A 16,768-nucleotide genomic window follows, 5' to 3' on the forward strand; every position below is an offset into this window, starting at 1 on the left:
TACACAAAATGAACAGTTTTTATATGTGCATTTTCAAAATTCGGTTGATAGTATGTGGGTATTGGTCCGAATTTTGCTCTCTACTTCTGTAATTAAATAATAGCCTTATTTCCTCAGGCTGTGCACACACTTGCTGGCATGATTAACGATGGTATACCAAGATGCAAAATAATTAAAAGCTTTTTATCTTTTATTTGGTTTCAAATAAAGAAAAAATTAGTTAGCAAAGGTCTGACCTCAGAGACATAAGTGCGGTGCTTATGACAGTCATGTCTCAATACTCTTGCACATCTGAGAGTGCACCTAAAGCCAGCTGGCCAAACAGAAAACCACAAAGAATAATGACACAGTTTTAGTTTGCAGAGAGGGTTAAAACCACTGAAAAGAAAACCCAACTATTCTTTGGAATTATGATCGAGTGAGCAACTTGTTAAAGAAATTTATCTCCTGGAATCTGAATTTTATTAGGACTGATCAAAAGGCCTTTTGAAATGGAGGAACTTTCAGTGGACTTTGATCTTGTTAGATTAAACTCAGATGAAAGTTCAGAAATCAGTAGAAAAAAACCTCTAGTGTAACACAGCACAGAACTACGCAATGATTTTCCATGTTTCCTGTAGATCACCATGTTCTTCCCAGTATATCTCTGTATCATTAATATTTTTCTCACTAGTCTGAATGATGAACGTTTTTAAACAATTCAATAGTTCTATAATTTATTGTATGTTGCAAACAAATTTTATTTTGCAGTAAAATCACTAACAGCAGTATTTGTGTTAATTTTTGCTTTCAGCTTCACCTCCTACTTTTGAACTGAACCCTATGAAGAAGAAAATCCTAGCAGCTAAAGGGGGTCGTGTAATCATTGAATGCAAGCCTAAAGCTGCTCCTAAGCCAAAATTCTCCTGGAGCAAAGGAACAGAATTGCTTGTAAATGGGAGCCGGTTAGTATTGGCTGTTAGTGAACACTTTGAGCCTTAAAAATGTAACCTTATGTATATATCTGTGCTGTAGGATGATTCTCCATTTGGCAGACTTCAGGGACAGAGGAATGTGTAACTTCGGGAGAATAATATGCCAAAATGTTGGTGGTGGTATGGATTCAAAGAGTTGGCAGTGTATCCAACTTTACCTGGTCTGGTTTAAGAATTGAATTGTATCACAAAACTCTAAGAAAAATATTTGAATGAGTACAAGTGAATAGAAGTACATTCTCTTGCTCCAGCAATCTGAGACATCTAACCATGCCACAGTCTTTTAAAATATTTTTTACCGTAGGTGTGTTTATAAATGCAGTAGTTAGATTAGTGGTAGCGTTTGTGGTTTGTTGTTTCACTTTCTACAGTTCTACAGGAAGCATTGCTTTCTAATACAGAATCTAATTTCTCTTAGTGTTTTTTTGCACTTTCCATAGCATACGTATCTGGGATGATGGGAGCCTGGAAATTATCAATGTCACAAAGCTGGATGAAGGTCGCTACACCTGTTTTGCAGAAAATAACCGAGGAAAAGCCAATAGCACTGGTGTTCTAGAAATGACAGGTAAGCCTCAGAATTCCATTATTGAATATATATATATATATATATATATATATAATATAATTGAATACTCAGTTTATTCTGGGTAGAATCCCTTATTTCAAAATGATTAATCTTTGTTCCAGCTTTTTCAAGCTGTTCTACATCTTTCTAATTTAATTGCTCATTAACACTGAAAAGATGCTTATAAAGCATATTGCTGAGTTGGAAGTGGGTATGTTTGTATCAATTTTCAGGGTTGATTTTTCCATAAGAGATTGCTAAACAAGATACATTAAATCGACATATTTTAGTGTGTTCACTGTATTTGGTAGCTTAGCACTCTGACTCAGCCTAACCAAGTAGAACTTTCCATTCATTAAAGAGACAAGTTTTAAAACATAGGAAATACTATAATTAAAACAAGAAATGCAATACAAGTCATGTAAGATTCATCATGTGCCTTCCTTCTACTTGACACATAGTCAATGAATAAAAATAATTATAATGGGATTCAGAGATTTAAACATCTAAACAGTAGTCAGGTGTTTTAGTTGCAAAACATTTTCTTTGTTGTCTTCAGTTTGGTCCTTTGAAATGTAGTTGTGTGAATAACATATAAACTAGACCTTGAGGGAGTGGTTTAATGTATGATCAAACAGTTATGGAGCCGAGCTTATATTTGAATAAATCTTTATTTATTGGAATTTTTCATGTTTACCATTAACTTCACAGAAGCTACCAGGATTACTTTAGCTCCGTTGAATGTTGATGTCACCGTTGGAGAGAATGCTACCATGCAATGCATTGCATCCCATGATCCCACATTAGACCTAACATTTATTTGGTCTCTAAATGGCTTTGTAATAGATTTTGAGAAAGAACATGAACATTATGAACGGAATGTTATGGTAAGATACTATAGATCCTTATTTAATACATGAAAGCCTAGTTTCCTTTGTTGTGATTAGTTGCCTTTTCTGTGTCGTTTGGGGTCCCGTAGGCCAAGAACATAAAATTGAATCACAGTTCAGACACCTTACAGACACATACACACTTGCAGGCAGATACCTGAAATCAGATATCTAAATTGATGTAAGTATTTTGGTACCTCAGATAAATCTCACTCTGATTATTAGTGAAAGTAGCTGATGAGTAGATAGCATGATTGTAAACAGGGTGAAAATTACCTCAAAAAAGTTTGCATATGCCTTCATTTTTACTTACCTGTGTTTTTCTCATCAACATTTCCAGAATTTGGCACAAGCTGGGCCAGATGGTGGATAGGGGTCAAACCGTCTGTAAACACTGAGGAAGAATGGTTTATGTGAAGGCTAAACAAGTTAATACAAAGATTCTAATTTTGGCATATAGAACAATCATAATTCCTTCGTATTTTCATATATCGTTATCTTTTTTAGAGTTTTTTATCAGGTTCATTTAAAATTAATATCTCTATTAGAAATCCTTTCTTGTTAACCACTTGTCCAGTGGTTGCCTAATTGTGTAAATATTTATTCTGTTGTTCTGGATTTAAATTATACAAAAATCCTCATATTTAGATACCTTTTTTTTTGTGCTCCCAAGGAAACTACTTAGGTTGCTAATGGTAGTTGTAGTGTCTGGAAATACCAGGGATCACGTTTAGTTTCAGCTCTGTGTTCAAAATGATGAGCCAATGACTCCTAAAGAGTCCTTCTCCTAGGCTGGCAATATTATCTGATCATCCGTGGACCCCGAGATTCCTCTTTTTTGCTTTCAGTATCTGTTTATCTCCATGTGAAAAGATGTTTAAAGTGTAACTATTTTAGTCTGATTTGAAACAAAACAGCCCTTTAAGGAGTCAAGAGTTGCCTCAGCCTGCTCATTTGCTGAGTTCTAAGACACAGTTAAGAAGTCACACTGCTCTCTTTCAGTGAGAGAACATGTCCAACAAGCCAGTAGTAGTATGGTAAGATCAGCTGATGCAGTTGCAACCCAAAGATATACATTCCTTTCTGCAATAAATCTCCTGAAAGTCTATGTCCAGCAGCAGGGTAGTAAGTAGTGTATTTTGTTTTGCCTCAGGAATTAGTAAGTATGTATTCTCCTGTACACTGGCATCTTTCAAAACATTTCCTGCAGGTGGCTAATGTCACTTTCAATTGGTCTATATTTACACTCCAGTTGAGTAATTAATGCATAGGAATACCTTGAAAAAGCTTGAATTGCCTCCTAATTTCATTAGTTTGTCCTTAGATAAAGACTGGAATGAGTCTGAGCGTTAGACAAAAATTGAGCTTAAAGAGTAAAACCCCAGTAAACTAACGACTTGTAAAAGAGCAAAAAGAGCAAATAAAATCAGTCTGTGTCAGATTTTATTTAGTTGATTGCTTTTATCTACCTGACAGATATCACACAAAGAAATTTGTTCCATAGAACAGAAAAACAGACTGAAACTGTTGATGAATCTGTTATTTTGGTGTGGAAGGAATGGAAAAATAGCTTTATCAAAAGAGTTTGTAGTGCAAGAGAAAGGAACCTGAGCTTTCTCCATCTGTAGATCATGTGTCGAACATGTTAAACAAAAATTTTTATATCACTGATGTATACTTTTTGGACTTTCCTCTAAATAATAAAAATAGACGTAAACTGTATTATTTTTCCTTTTAGGGGAAATTAATTCTGAAATATAATCCTGATTTTAGGCACTTTATAGCAAAGCATTTCAAGTTGACAAATATGGGACTAAATAAGCCCTTCAGAAAATGTGTAATTCTCTTGGAAGATTGACACTAGTTCCCAGCTACCTGTTTCATCTTCCAGATAGCCAGTGGTCTTGGACTTCTGATCTCAAATTTTGATTATCTCCACAGTATTTTGGACCCTTTATTGAAGTGCTTAATTTCAAAAATTTCTATACTACCTTGGTCTCTACAAACTTTCTGTGATCTGCAGAGGGAGGGAAAGAGGTGCTTCTCTTCATGTATGTGTTGAATCTTATGCTGGAATGTTTCCTTTTTCAATACATTATAGGGATACTCCACAGGATTCAAAAGAAGCTGAGGAACTCTTAATTCGCTTAGACCTTTAAAATTAAGTGGTTTAGATCTATATATCCATTTATATATTTATATATAATTTACTTGTCAGTAAGTAACCTGAACAACCCCTGAAGGATATCCTTCCTGAAGGATATTTCTTGTTTTTTTTTGTATTTGATCTGTCAGTACTGGTCGAAATTATTTTATCAGAGGCATCTTTTTGTTTTGCATTCCTAAGCCTTAATTCTGGGCTTTCAAATGCAAAGCAAGTGCGAATATTCTTTGTTACTCTTCTACCAGAGGGCATCTTTGTCTTTGTCGGGGACAGAGGGGACATAAGGATTGCATTTGAAGTCTGCATTTATAGATGTTAGGTGGTTCAGTGCGTAAGTAATAACAAATGCAGAATTTTTTAACAAGTTCAGCAAATCTAATGTTTATATAGGATATAATTAAGAGGAATATGCACTTTCTGTATTTCTGCTCTATTAATTTTCTATTCTATTTGATAATATATTGTTGCATTAAGGGCTTTTCTCCTTTCTGGGCAAGCAAAGGGATTTTCTCTTTTCTCTTGTTAGTTTCCCTCTCCCTGGCAGTTCTGAGCTGAAGTCGCTGGGTGGCAGGTTTGCTCAGGTTTTCTTGGATGTAAAGGGTGAGCTGGTTTACACTTGACAGCAGCAGCCCAAACTGCTGAGCTTAAAACGTGCTCACCAGCACTTCACAAGCACAAAAGAAAAAGATATTCCACTGTGAATATTAAGATTTCCTGGTACATGAAGCATGTACTCTGTGCTATAATTTCCTGTTGATGAAGGATCCTCATCTGTCCCTCTGATAGTATCACCATTAATTTATGTGACGATGCAGATCAAGTTGTTTAAACTTGATAGAGCCACAGTATTTCAGTTCTCAAAATAATATTATTATTATTGTCATATAGACATAGTGAAATGCTAATTAAATTCAGGTAAACACCTGCATAATTCTTCTTTTTTAAATGCAAGTTTTGGTATCTCTATCGTTGCTGAAGGCAAAGCTAATTTGCATTACATTAGTGCTAAAATTAATTTCTCAAAAGGATATTTTTTCATTTCCTGTGACAGCAGTATTCAAAGGGCAAAAAAAGAAAAAGAAAAAAGAATTGGTTAGTTTCCAAAGAGTCAAATGGAATCTTCAAAATATTACTATTAAATAGATTACTTTTAACTTCATGTTTGGTGGTTCTTCTGATCATTTGATTGAGGAACTGAACTTTAGGACATCTTTTCAAGTCCCGAAAAGATACTCTTCAAGTAATCTGGAAAACTCTTAATGTTTCTTTTTTTGTTATTTTTAGATCTGATTTTTATCATATATTTTTAAAGATTGAAAAGATTACTTTTAAGATATTTATATTTAAAAATACATACAGTATCCAAACAAGAATATTCCTTTAAGTTCATTACAAAAAAGGAGTCTTTTTTTTATACTTTTGAGTCCCACTAGTCCATTTGTATGGATAGTCAGGAAAAGGAGCTCCATAATTTAACTGGTTCAAGTCATAGAAACTTGTACATAGACTTAGGAAGAATTCAAATTTAGTTTGTAGTTGTCTTAGTGACATGACACATTTTAAAATGGTTTCCATACCGACAGTATTTCTGATTGCTACATTATTTCTTAGTTGCCTTAAGTGATATCAGCGAACCTGAAATTCTGATATTTTTATCACCATTTTATCTTTAATAAGTTAAACTGCATTGTGCAAGTGTTCAGGAAGTTGACCTGCTTGAAAATAGCTTTCTTCTTTAAGTATTCAAAGAAAGAGTAAGTGGTGATAGAACGACACACTAAAGCCAGGTGATTAATTTTGTCATAGAGACAACTGACTTGTTACCTTTGATATTTTCATATAAAGGGGCATTTCTCAAGCTGATGCTGACACACGTCAGTGTCATGACTGCTATAGAGAAGGAATTAAGACATGCTGAATCCACATTGACTCTGAAGTGTGAATTCTAGGTTTTTGCAGTGTTGTTCCCAGTGTTTAAAGGTGCAGGGACATGGCACAAAGGCAGACAAAGGGAGTTCTATTCAGCATAGAACTTGCAGGGCCCATAGCTCAGGCCCTATTCAGCTTTGAAGTAGCTTCTGAATCCAAGGTGTCTGCGTATAACCAGCTCTGTATCCCTGCAGCTGTCTTGTGGTTAACCTGCAGTAGTGTAGACTTCTCTGAATAGTGAAAAGCTTGTTTTTTCCTTATGCAAATATTATTCCTCTTAGTTTATCTCTCTTTGAAGTACAGAAAGCTTTACAGTCTTCTAGGATGACACTCATAATATTCTGGACATACATGGCCAGACAGGTACTTTTCATTTAAGTGCAACACACATGGAAGAGCCTGTTTCTTTGTTTAATTGTTAAAGGTGATTAGTCTAGATACCAAAATTCACACTGCAGATTTCTGAAAGAGGTGAGATAAATTCTAGATTGGAGATAGTGTTTGCCAAAACACTTCGTTTCTTCTCCAAAAATCGATGGTTTTGTAAACAACAAAGAACAAGTTGAACTGTAAAAATCAGATTAGAAGAGTAGAGATTTATAGCTGCCTGGTTTTTGTACATTATTTTCAATTGCAGTTCATTGGCTGGACATGAATAGGCAAAGTTATTCTACCACATGCTCCTGCTTCAATAGATTGGTACAGAGAGACTTGGTTTTATTGTATAAATCTATATTCCAACCTAAACTGTTCTATGATTCCGCTGTTACCTGCAGCAGAAAATAAACAAGGATTTTAATTTCCATTTTTCCTCATTGCTTTCCCTGGTAGTCCTCCTTGCAAAGTGTTTAGTCTAGCTCCAGCTGTAAACCAGGAAATTAATTGAAAGTTCAAGAGAACTGAAGAATTGGAGTAAAATATTTAGATAGAATTACAGAATCATAGAATAGTTTAGGATGGAAAAGACCTTTCAAGAGCATTGAGTCTAACTGTTAACCCAGCACTGTGAAGTCCACCTCTAAACCATGTCTCTAAGTGCCACATCTGTACATCTGAATACTTCCAGGGTTGATAATTCAACCACTTCCCAGAGTATCCTGTTCCTATGCCTGACAACCCTTTCCATAGAGAAATTTTTCCCTTGTTTTTTAGAAGAGACCAACTCCCAGTACTTTAGGTAGTTGTAAGTAGTGATAAGGTCCCACCTCAGCCTCTTCTCCAGGCTGAACATCCACAGTTCTCTCAGCTGCTCCTCATCACGCTTGTGCTCCAATCCAATCACCAGCCTTTGTTGCCCTTCTCTGGACTTGCTCCAGCACCCCAATGTCTTTCTTGCTGTGAAGTGTAGCTGGAGGGTAGGGATTTAACCTTTTGGAGCAGTGGAAATAAGACACACAGATACATGGTCATCTTTCAAGATAGGAAAGAGACAACTTTATTCTGAAACACCTTGCTTAAATACAGCCTCTTGCAACTCTAGGAACAGAATACAGATGATTGGTCCAGCAAAAGTGACACCTCTTCACAGGCCTTGTCATGTATGCATCAGGTGTTTTATCTTTGTTATTAATTCTTCTCTTATGTTTATGTTAGAGAAAGGCAGCTAGCTTTGGGAAAGAGCTCTAGCAGAGCCTGAGAAAACTGGACTGGAAAAACTCTCACAAGAGATTTTTCTGGACCTAAAGCCACAGTGAGGGGCCCAAAACTGAACAGAGTACTTGAAGTGCCTCCTCATTGGTGCCAAGTACAGAGTGACAATCACTGCCCTAGTCCTGCTTGCCACACTTTTTCAGATACAAGCCAGGATGCCTTTGGCCTTCTTGGTCACCTGGGCACATGCTGGCTCATGTTCAGCTGCTGTCAACCAGCACTCCCAGGTCCTTTTCCACTAAGCCACTTTCCAGACACTCTTCCCCATGCTGAAGCACTGCCAGGGGTTGTTGTCACCCAAGTGTGGGACCCACACCTGGCTTTCACCTCAAAAAATTAGCCTTGGCTCATTGATCCAGCCTGTCCAGATCATCCTGCAGAGCCTTCTTGCCCTCCAGCACGTCAACACTCCTGCCCTACTTGGTGTCCTCTGCAAACTCAGTGAGTGTGCACTTGATCCCCTCGTCCAGATCATCACTGAAGATATTAAATAGGACTGACCCCAGTACTGAGCCCTGGGGAATCCCACTGGTGCCCAGCTGCCAGCTGGATTTAACTCCATTCACCACCACTCTCTGGGCCTGGCCACCCAGACAGTTTTTTCCCAGCAAACAATCCACCCATCTAAGCCATAGGAAACCAATTTCTCCAGGATAATGTTGTGGCAAATGGTGTCGAAGGTTTTCCTGAAGTCCAGCAGACAACATCCACAGCCTTTCCCTCACCCACTAAACAGGTCACTTTGGGGCTGAAACCAGGTTATTCAAAATAGGAAAGCTCAGTTACACACTGATTAGGAAGAAGAGGTTATTTATAGAACAAAGCCAGAGTTGTAGTGAGCTCATTTAGTACAGATTTTAAACGTATTAAAGTGGCAGGTGATTGTTGATGAAGAATGACCAACCAAATCAACTACTTACTGGGTTTCTTTTAATGAAAGAGAGTTCCAGGACTCTCTCAAGGTACTATCTCAGTACACTGCTTTCAGTGCCCTGATGTATTAGGGAGGTGCTTTAGACATGAGTGAGCTGGAAGTCACTCTAAATATTACTTCAAAGCTACCCTATTTTGGGTAGGTTTGGAGTAATATTTAGAGGCAATGGCCTAATAATGACCTAGTGAGCATGGAATGAGATGGATGGAGTCAGTGGTTAGGAGCAAGGAAGGGAAGGAAAGCAGAAGATATAATAATGCTGAGGGCAAAGCCAACAAGCAGTTTTCTCTGGCAGAAGCCTTTGAGGAAACTTCTACTTACAGCACAAATAATTGTACTTTGTTTAGTAGATGAAGATCTGCCAACTTCTGTGCTAGAATTAAAGTACTCTGCAAAAGCAGTTGACTGTAACATTTATGTGCTTGTGAGACTTACTAGACTACCAAAATTCATGTACCTTCTGTAGTTAGATAGCAGGAGCTGGGAAAGCAAGGTGTGAACACTGCTCACAGAAAAGTAGTTTGCAGTGTATTCTGAATTTTTGTTCTCAGCCATAACTCTGTGGGCCATGAACATAAGTGAGCAAGTACCTAGGCTTTTTCTGCTGTTATAAGTGAAATTACAAGGCCCATTACCACAGGGATACTGGTACAAAGCACAGTGTCCTCAGGAATTCTCAGTGGTGTGCTGAACGGAGAACAGTATATTTGTTGGAAATACTTCTCACTCCACATCTCAAGCATAGAATTAACACTGTATATCCTTTATATATAAATATAGCTCACTGAAGGAAAAGATTCTTTAGTAGGAATGACTGTCATTATTATCCTGCTGGGTTTTTTATTTATCTGTAACTATGGCTTATAAGGCAAAACAAGGTCTCAGGTGAATAGGATTAAGACAGTAGTGTTGCACTGGGGGTGTTCCCATGTATCTGATGTCGGTATCAGGAAAACATCCATAATCACATTTGCATTAACATACCTCAACAGCTGTTGGATTATCTGTTTTGGTTTTAGCAACCACACAGCTAATTATGTACTGGCAGGATCAAATCAATTCACATGAGCTCAATTAGATTTAATAATTTTAGGTACAGGTAGTAGAAAAATATTTTTTAAATTATTTCTAGCTTTGGATAAACTGATCTCATCACCAAGAATCCCATCTCTTCCAGATTACTTCTTATTGATTCTCTTACCATTTTACATCTTTTGTGTATTAAACAATGCTGAAGATCAAATGTCTAATTTTAGAACCTGTATTTTAAAAAAACACTCTGTCTCTGCTTACCAGGTTCTTCTATTTCTGCCAAGTTAACTTTCTTATTACAAAAGGCTTGTAAGTAATACTAACAGAAGTTCCTTTGTTGTCTCTGAGGGCCCAACAACAGTGGATAAACACTGTTTTCCATCAAAGCACTAGATTCTTATAAATTATTCTTAATTGTACAGGGCACATTCTGGTGGCTTTCGGCAATTTAGTGCCCTGGCAAAGGTGATGGTGAGAAAAAACGGTGACTATCAGAAATAGGTCATAGAATGCTATTTTTGACATCGCTATTAAATCATAAATATAAGGCTTATATGATGAAAGTATTGGCTTGAAACTTGGTAAATACTGAGTGGTGAACCACAGATACTTGGAACATCCCTGAGTATTGCTATCACTATTTCCAGTCTGTGATTCGGTCTTCTCTGAGTTAAGGAAGGCATTTTTAAATGTAGCCAAGCTGAGGTTTTTGGATGAAAACATACAGTACATTCATATCTAATTTGTGGGCAGAATTCGCTGATGCCTGTGCTCGCATTTTGCTTGGTAAGCTCTTCTTTTACCACCAAGAACTTAGGCTTCTTCAGAGGTACGGAAACCTTCATTACCAACTCCATAAAACCCTGCTCCAGGAGAGCTTCTGAAGCAACAAGATACAACACCATATTTATACATTGATGATTTTTTAAATTATGTTACATTTTTTCCATATTTTTCATAATTTAGGTTATAAGACCAAGTTCCTGTAAGGGAAATTATTGTTAGTGCAAGTATATGGGCACATAATTAATAAATACAATAAAGTATGTTAATTAAAGTGATAACATAGAAATTAATGAGTACGAGTCCTAGTAAAAATTTGTAATAATTTGTTTTTGAAGTAAAAATATGATTATGAGAATTCTGGTCTGTTTCTAAACCGTATTGCTTTACCCAGCATTTGCTGAAGTTTATTTGCAGATAAAAATGCAAGCAATGATCAGAGAATCACAGGCACTGTGATTCTTTCTAGGATGACATTTAGTGTTAATGAACTAATACACAGCAGTCAAATAGGGAACTGTTTGTCTTTTTTATTAAAACCAAAACCAGTAAGAGCAGAATTTAAAAAAAACCCAAAAACCAAAAAACAACACGCACCAAAATATCAATAACCATGTGAAAAACAGGAACTGAAAAGTCAAAGAATTTGATGTTTTGCAGCTCTTTGTTGTAATTTTTTGTAGAGCAGAGGAGCAGGTAGCTGCCTTCTTTGTTCCCTGGAAGCTGTTGACAGAATTGCTCAGCCCACTGTGGGGCTCACATGATCAGTCAGGTGTTCAGCCAGACAGTGCTCACTTATGTAGTAATTCCAGCACATTTTCAAAGGATGCTGTCTGTGACAGCAGTCTCCTTGGAGTTCTCATGAGTAAACTGGGGAGGCATGAGCACAGAAATGACTCTCCTCATCTCTGTAGGCTGCATGCACTTCGACAAATCAAATTAAAAGCCATGTCATATTAGCCTTGAGTGAAAAGTGTGAATATATATATATACATATGAAAATAGTTTAATAATAACTAAGAGAGAAATTATATGGAATATATCAGGAATACTGGATTGTTCACTGATCCAGCAGATCTGTTTGATCCTTGCTAGTAGCACTTGTGTTGCTCAAAAAAAACAAGGCACAGTGTAACCTGCCTTTCTTGCTGACCCTGTAAGGCAATCAGCTGAAGTATTGCTAGCCAGAATCAAGCACTTTCTTTTATGTGTGCTTGATTCTTCTTTCGCTCAATTATTTATTTACCACAGTAATTTCTTAAATATGTGAATTCTTATATTGGATCTAAAAAAAATCATGTTAACGGATTTCAGTTTGTGCTGAAATTTTATGCCAGCAGAAATTGAAGCTGGCAAGCAAAATCCTCACTGGAGTCTGGAAAGGAAAAGGGTAGTGTTATCTGGTATTTTAATCTCCCCTAAATATAGACTATAAGCTCTCATTTTAGTTTCAGAGAATTTGGAAAAGATTTAACATTACTTTCTTCCCTCATCCTTTTTCAATCAGGAAACATAAACTGGATGGCATTAACTTTATTTCATTTCTTCTGAATGTCTAAATGCAGAGACAAAGCCCTAATATTTGAGATTGTCTCAAAGGTCTATTTTGTTACCCAGAGTCTGTGATAATGATCACACTAATTCTTACACCTAAATATTTTTCCAATTTCTTTTTGTTCATACCATTTTGCATATGAATTGCTTTTATTGCTGCATGTAAAAGTCTATGCATTGATGATTTTCTTTTCTTTTCTGGGGGTGGGGGGATGTTTCCAGTTACATTTTTGAACAATTTTCAGTGAATTAGGAAATCTGAATGTTGCCCCTGTTGATATAGTGTGATATAAACCCATGTGTTAATTTTTTGTAGCACTTTTGCTTCCATGAAAGTTAAGATGTATTTTGGAGAGAACATTTGGGTTTTTTGTGAAATCCCTTTAAGACTAGCACATGTATAACCCATTGATTTGGCCTAGTAATCTTTTTCTGGAATAAAATGCAGGATGGAAAAGCAAAATATTTCAAGTGTGTTAGTTTTTAACACTTAAGTGTTGAAAATGTGTTTTCGTTAATAGCTGTGATGCACCTTGCGGTCTCTGTTCTACTCGTTCTTTTACAGGCGCACATCTGGTTACTCAGAAGTGTCATAGGATAAAAGTACTATATTCCGTTTGTCTCTCTGTACAGCCAAAGGTAGCCAGTGGCCCACACAGCCATCTGGAAACATTGCTGCACATTTCCCAATAGTCTGGCATTGGTGAAGAGTGTTAAGGAATGATTAAGGTCTGGGATGATGAGTGTATGAGCCTTGTTGAACGATAAATAGCTTTCCTGGGGTCCCGCTGTTTGCCAAGGAGCAGTGAGAGCTGAGCCAGGGGAAGAGCCTGTCCAGCCTGACAGGGGCCTCAGCAGCAAGAGAGGCCACAGGAGTACAGGGCAGGTCTTGGTGCACCTTTATTTAGGCTGTGCTTGTAGCTTCTGTGAGATCAAAACTCAGGTACTGCTTTAGGATTAAAAAAGAGCCAAACAGCATGCAGCTCTGTTAGTAGGACTCCATGGCATGCTGTCCTGCCAATGTGTTTAGAAAAAGCAAGTGATCGTGCAGAAAAATCATCTGACTGTGGTTTATGAACAAATTCTTGACTCAATTTAGTGTTCAGATATGGGCTTCAAAAAGTAAGAGGGAAATACTGACTTCATAATCATTTACTAAGGTGTCTATTTTTTTCATGCCCAGTAAAGAGCTGCAGGTCCTCGGGAAACACAGGACACTTTCAACAGCTGTCCTATTGATGCCTTGGGTTTCCAGGCATCACTATAAATCAGATGTATGTTTGAGGGTGATCCATTCTCAAAGTAAGCACTTACTTTTTAGAAATAGCAACCACTGTAAATCAGTTGGGAGGAATGTGCAGACAGGTATCATCTAGCTGCACAGGGATATTTACCAGCTTCACTAAGTGTTGTTTTTGTGACAGATTAAATCCAATGGCGAGCTGCTGATTAAAAATGTTCAGCTGCGGCACGCAGGGAGGTACATGTGCACTGCTCAGACAATTGTGGACAACTCCTCAGCTTCAGCTGACCTTGTGGTAAGAGGTAAGCTTCTCCAGGTAATACAGAAATGTGACTGGTTTTTCACCTAGACAAGACACCAAGAAAAGAGTGTTTCTGATTGTTTAGGATATGTGATTTCTCAACAACAGAGAGCAGAAATTAAAATGAAAGCATATAAACATGCAAAATCATAAAAGTCTACTCAGGATACTGATTTGTTTGCAGACATTTAGAGGTCTAACTGAGAATGTGTTTTCCTGAGAAGAAATAAAGGTTTTTTGATTATGGGTATTTTTCTTAGGTGAAAGCAATTTTTAGATAGTTCATTGTGGTGTTCATTATTAAAAATAGATTTCAAGGATCATTTCAATGTATCTCCTGGATACATTTCTAAGTCACTTTTCATTTTTCATAAAGCTGTATGTATTAAATTATTGTGTATAATACTAGGCCTACATTACAAGGATTCTGATTTTTCAAATTGCAGAAACCAAGACATCTGAGGTTAAGTTTATCACTCTGTTTTTATCTGGTTCATGTCTGTCAAGTGTTACTGCAGTCTCAAAATGCTCTTCTTGCTCATGTAGTATGTGTCCTACAAGATCTGTTATAGTGTGAAGTTTTAATGGCTTAATGTCCTTCGGGCATTTTGCTCTCTTTTATGCCTGTGGGCATAACACATTCTGAAGTGCTAATACTCTGTTTTGCTGAAAGTTCAAGCCTCTATAACTTGTACATTGAGTTGCCTTGCTGTTATGTTTTGCCCCACATTTGAGTTACACCACAGAGCTGTGTAGCAGCTGAAGTACAGCTAGTGTTGTGGTTCTGAACTTCTGTCATCTCAGGTTATTGTGCAGTTGAATATTTCTGCATTTGATTTTTGCTGGGTATTAACAGCCCATGAAATGTCATCAGTTTTGGATGAAATGTCAAAGCAAATATGGTAAGTGATGAAACTACAGAATAGATCTGCAAAGTAAAAGAGTAGGATCTGTTCATATGCCTTAGTTTTATGTAAGCAATTCCTTTTAAAAATTAAAAGACAAGGTGCTTTATCAAGCTTTTGATTCCTCTTCCAACCCAGTAATTAGAGACATTTCTCAGAGACTATTTTGTAGAAGAAATTAGCATTCATTTTGTTCTCAAAATTCAGATTTTAATACAATGAACACAGTTCTGCTTATAGCTGCCTTTTTTGTGTAAGACTCATCATCTTACCAGGCCAAGAGTAAATACTTTGTGAAATACAACAAATTTGGGATTGTAGTTTCACTGCATTGAAGGAAGGCAGAGGTGACAACAGAGTATGACAACAAAGAGCTGTGTTCCAGAGCATGTCATCAGAGAGCAGTAAAGGGATAGCCACTGTCACTGCAGGCACATACAGATGTTTTGTCCACAAAACAATTTAACATTTCCCATGGAGTGATCTATGTGATCTTGTTTAAATTGTTAATGAGGTTAGTATGCTGAAGCCCCTGCATGCACTTACAGACCTTACTGGCCCTTTGTTGGCCTTGCTGGGGCTGTGTTACTGAGTGCCTGCTTCCAGCTCTGGCTCTGGTCCTGCCTCTGGGATGTGCTTCAGGCTGTGCTCTGGGTAACTGCCTCCTGGATGGACTGCTGGGATATATGCAGCAGTTTGTCACCTGGATGCACCCAGTTCACAGCCCCTGGTACCTGGGACTACCATATCAGCACCTGGCTCTGCCCACTGTATTTGGACCCAGTGGAATCATGCCCCATTGTTAAAGGAAATACCAATCTCAGGGTTAATTGTGGGTCCAGTATCAGCTTTCCTATGGACCCTTTTCCTATGGCCCTTGGTGTTTCCTGAGAGATGCCATTTTCAGAAGCTGATGGTGAGGTGAGAAGCTGTAAGGGGAATCTCTTGAAGAAAGAAAGAAAATTGTTGGGACTGATGAACCTTTCCACACCTTCCAGCCTGCAGGCTTCTGAAGTGAACAGTCTTGCAGGAGAATGGGTCTCTCATCAGACCATACCTATGTGTGTCCTTAGAGCTGGAATAGCAAATATGCATGTTACCAGGGTGGAGAGTTGATCAACAGCCCTCATCTTAAAACTCTGCTCTTAGCAACAATTTCTATTTTGTGCATCATTTGCAAAGAGTAAGAAGCTGTTTCCACAGGTAGTGAGGTATTTAGTTTCCTTACTTTGAAAGGGAGATGTAAGGAATGAACCTTCTTGCTTGAAGGATATATTCATTGAAACCAAGGAACAACAGTATATGCTAGTATTATATGCTTTTGATTCAGTTAATTTCATTTGAGTCCTTTTGCTCAGCTGTATGGAGAAAAAAAGAGCTCAAGAGCTGAAAATACATTTGGCACACTGTTTGTTTAGATCTGATGTAGAAATCTCCTTCTCTTCTTTTTTGTTGTTTTGATTCTCTGTGGTTTCTCTGTAAATAGTGCAGAGAAATATATGATGGTATTGTTGGGCTTTTTTAATATTCTCTGTGACTTGTTCAATCAGGTCGTGGGATAATTATCTGAATCATGTTGGCATATTATTATCTCTGAATGTTGAAGCAGAAAATATGTCTCAGTTGTCTTAATGCAGTGTATCTGTTTTTGCACAACAGTTAGTATGTATCAGACACCTGTGTATCATATAAAACAGAAGCACAATAACAAAACCAGAACTTTGTAGGAACTTTGAACCTGATGAGGGGTTTACCATACGGGGGTAATATGAAGGCAAATAAAAACGGCAAGAGATCTATAGAAATCTCTTTTAAGATATGAATTTTCTCCAAAATAAGTA

General features: G+C 37.3%; 1 protein-coding gene across 1 annotated transcript in view; it reads left to right on the plus strand.

Annotated features, from left to right (window-relative positions):
• The window catches only part of CNTN1 (contactin 1), a 216,047-nt gene that overhangs the window by 161,596 nt on the left and 37,683 nt on the right, over positions 1-16,768 (plus strand). Inside the window, exons 12-15 of the mRNA XM_014871147.2 lie at positions 794-944; positions 1,415-1,542; positions 2,254-2,429; positions 13,903-14,023. Of these exons, the coding sequence (XP_014726633.1) occupies positions 794-944; positions 1,415-1,542; positions 2,254-2,429; positions 13,903-14,023 (576 nt within the window). The remainder of the gene's footprint in view (positions 1-793; positions 945-1,414; positions 1,543-2,253; positions 2,430-13,902; positions 14,024-16,768) is intronic.

The sequence above is a fragment of the Sturnus vulgaris genome, chromosome 5, assembly GCF_052056855.1.
Source record: "Sturnus vulgaris isolate bStuVul1 chromosome 5, bStuVul1.hap1, whole genome shotgun sequence".
Classification (NCBI taxonomy): domain Eukaryota; kingdom Metazoa; phylum Chordata; class Aves; order Passeriformes; family Sturnidae; genus Sturnus; species Sturnus vulgaris.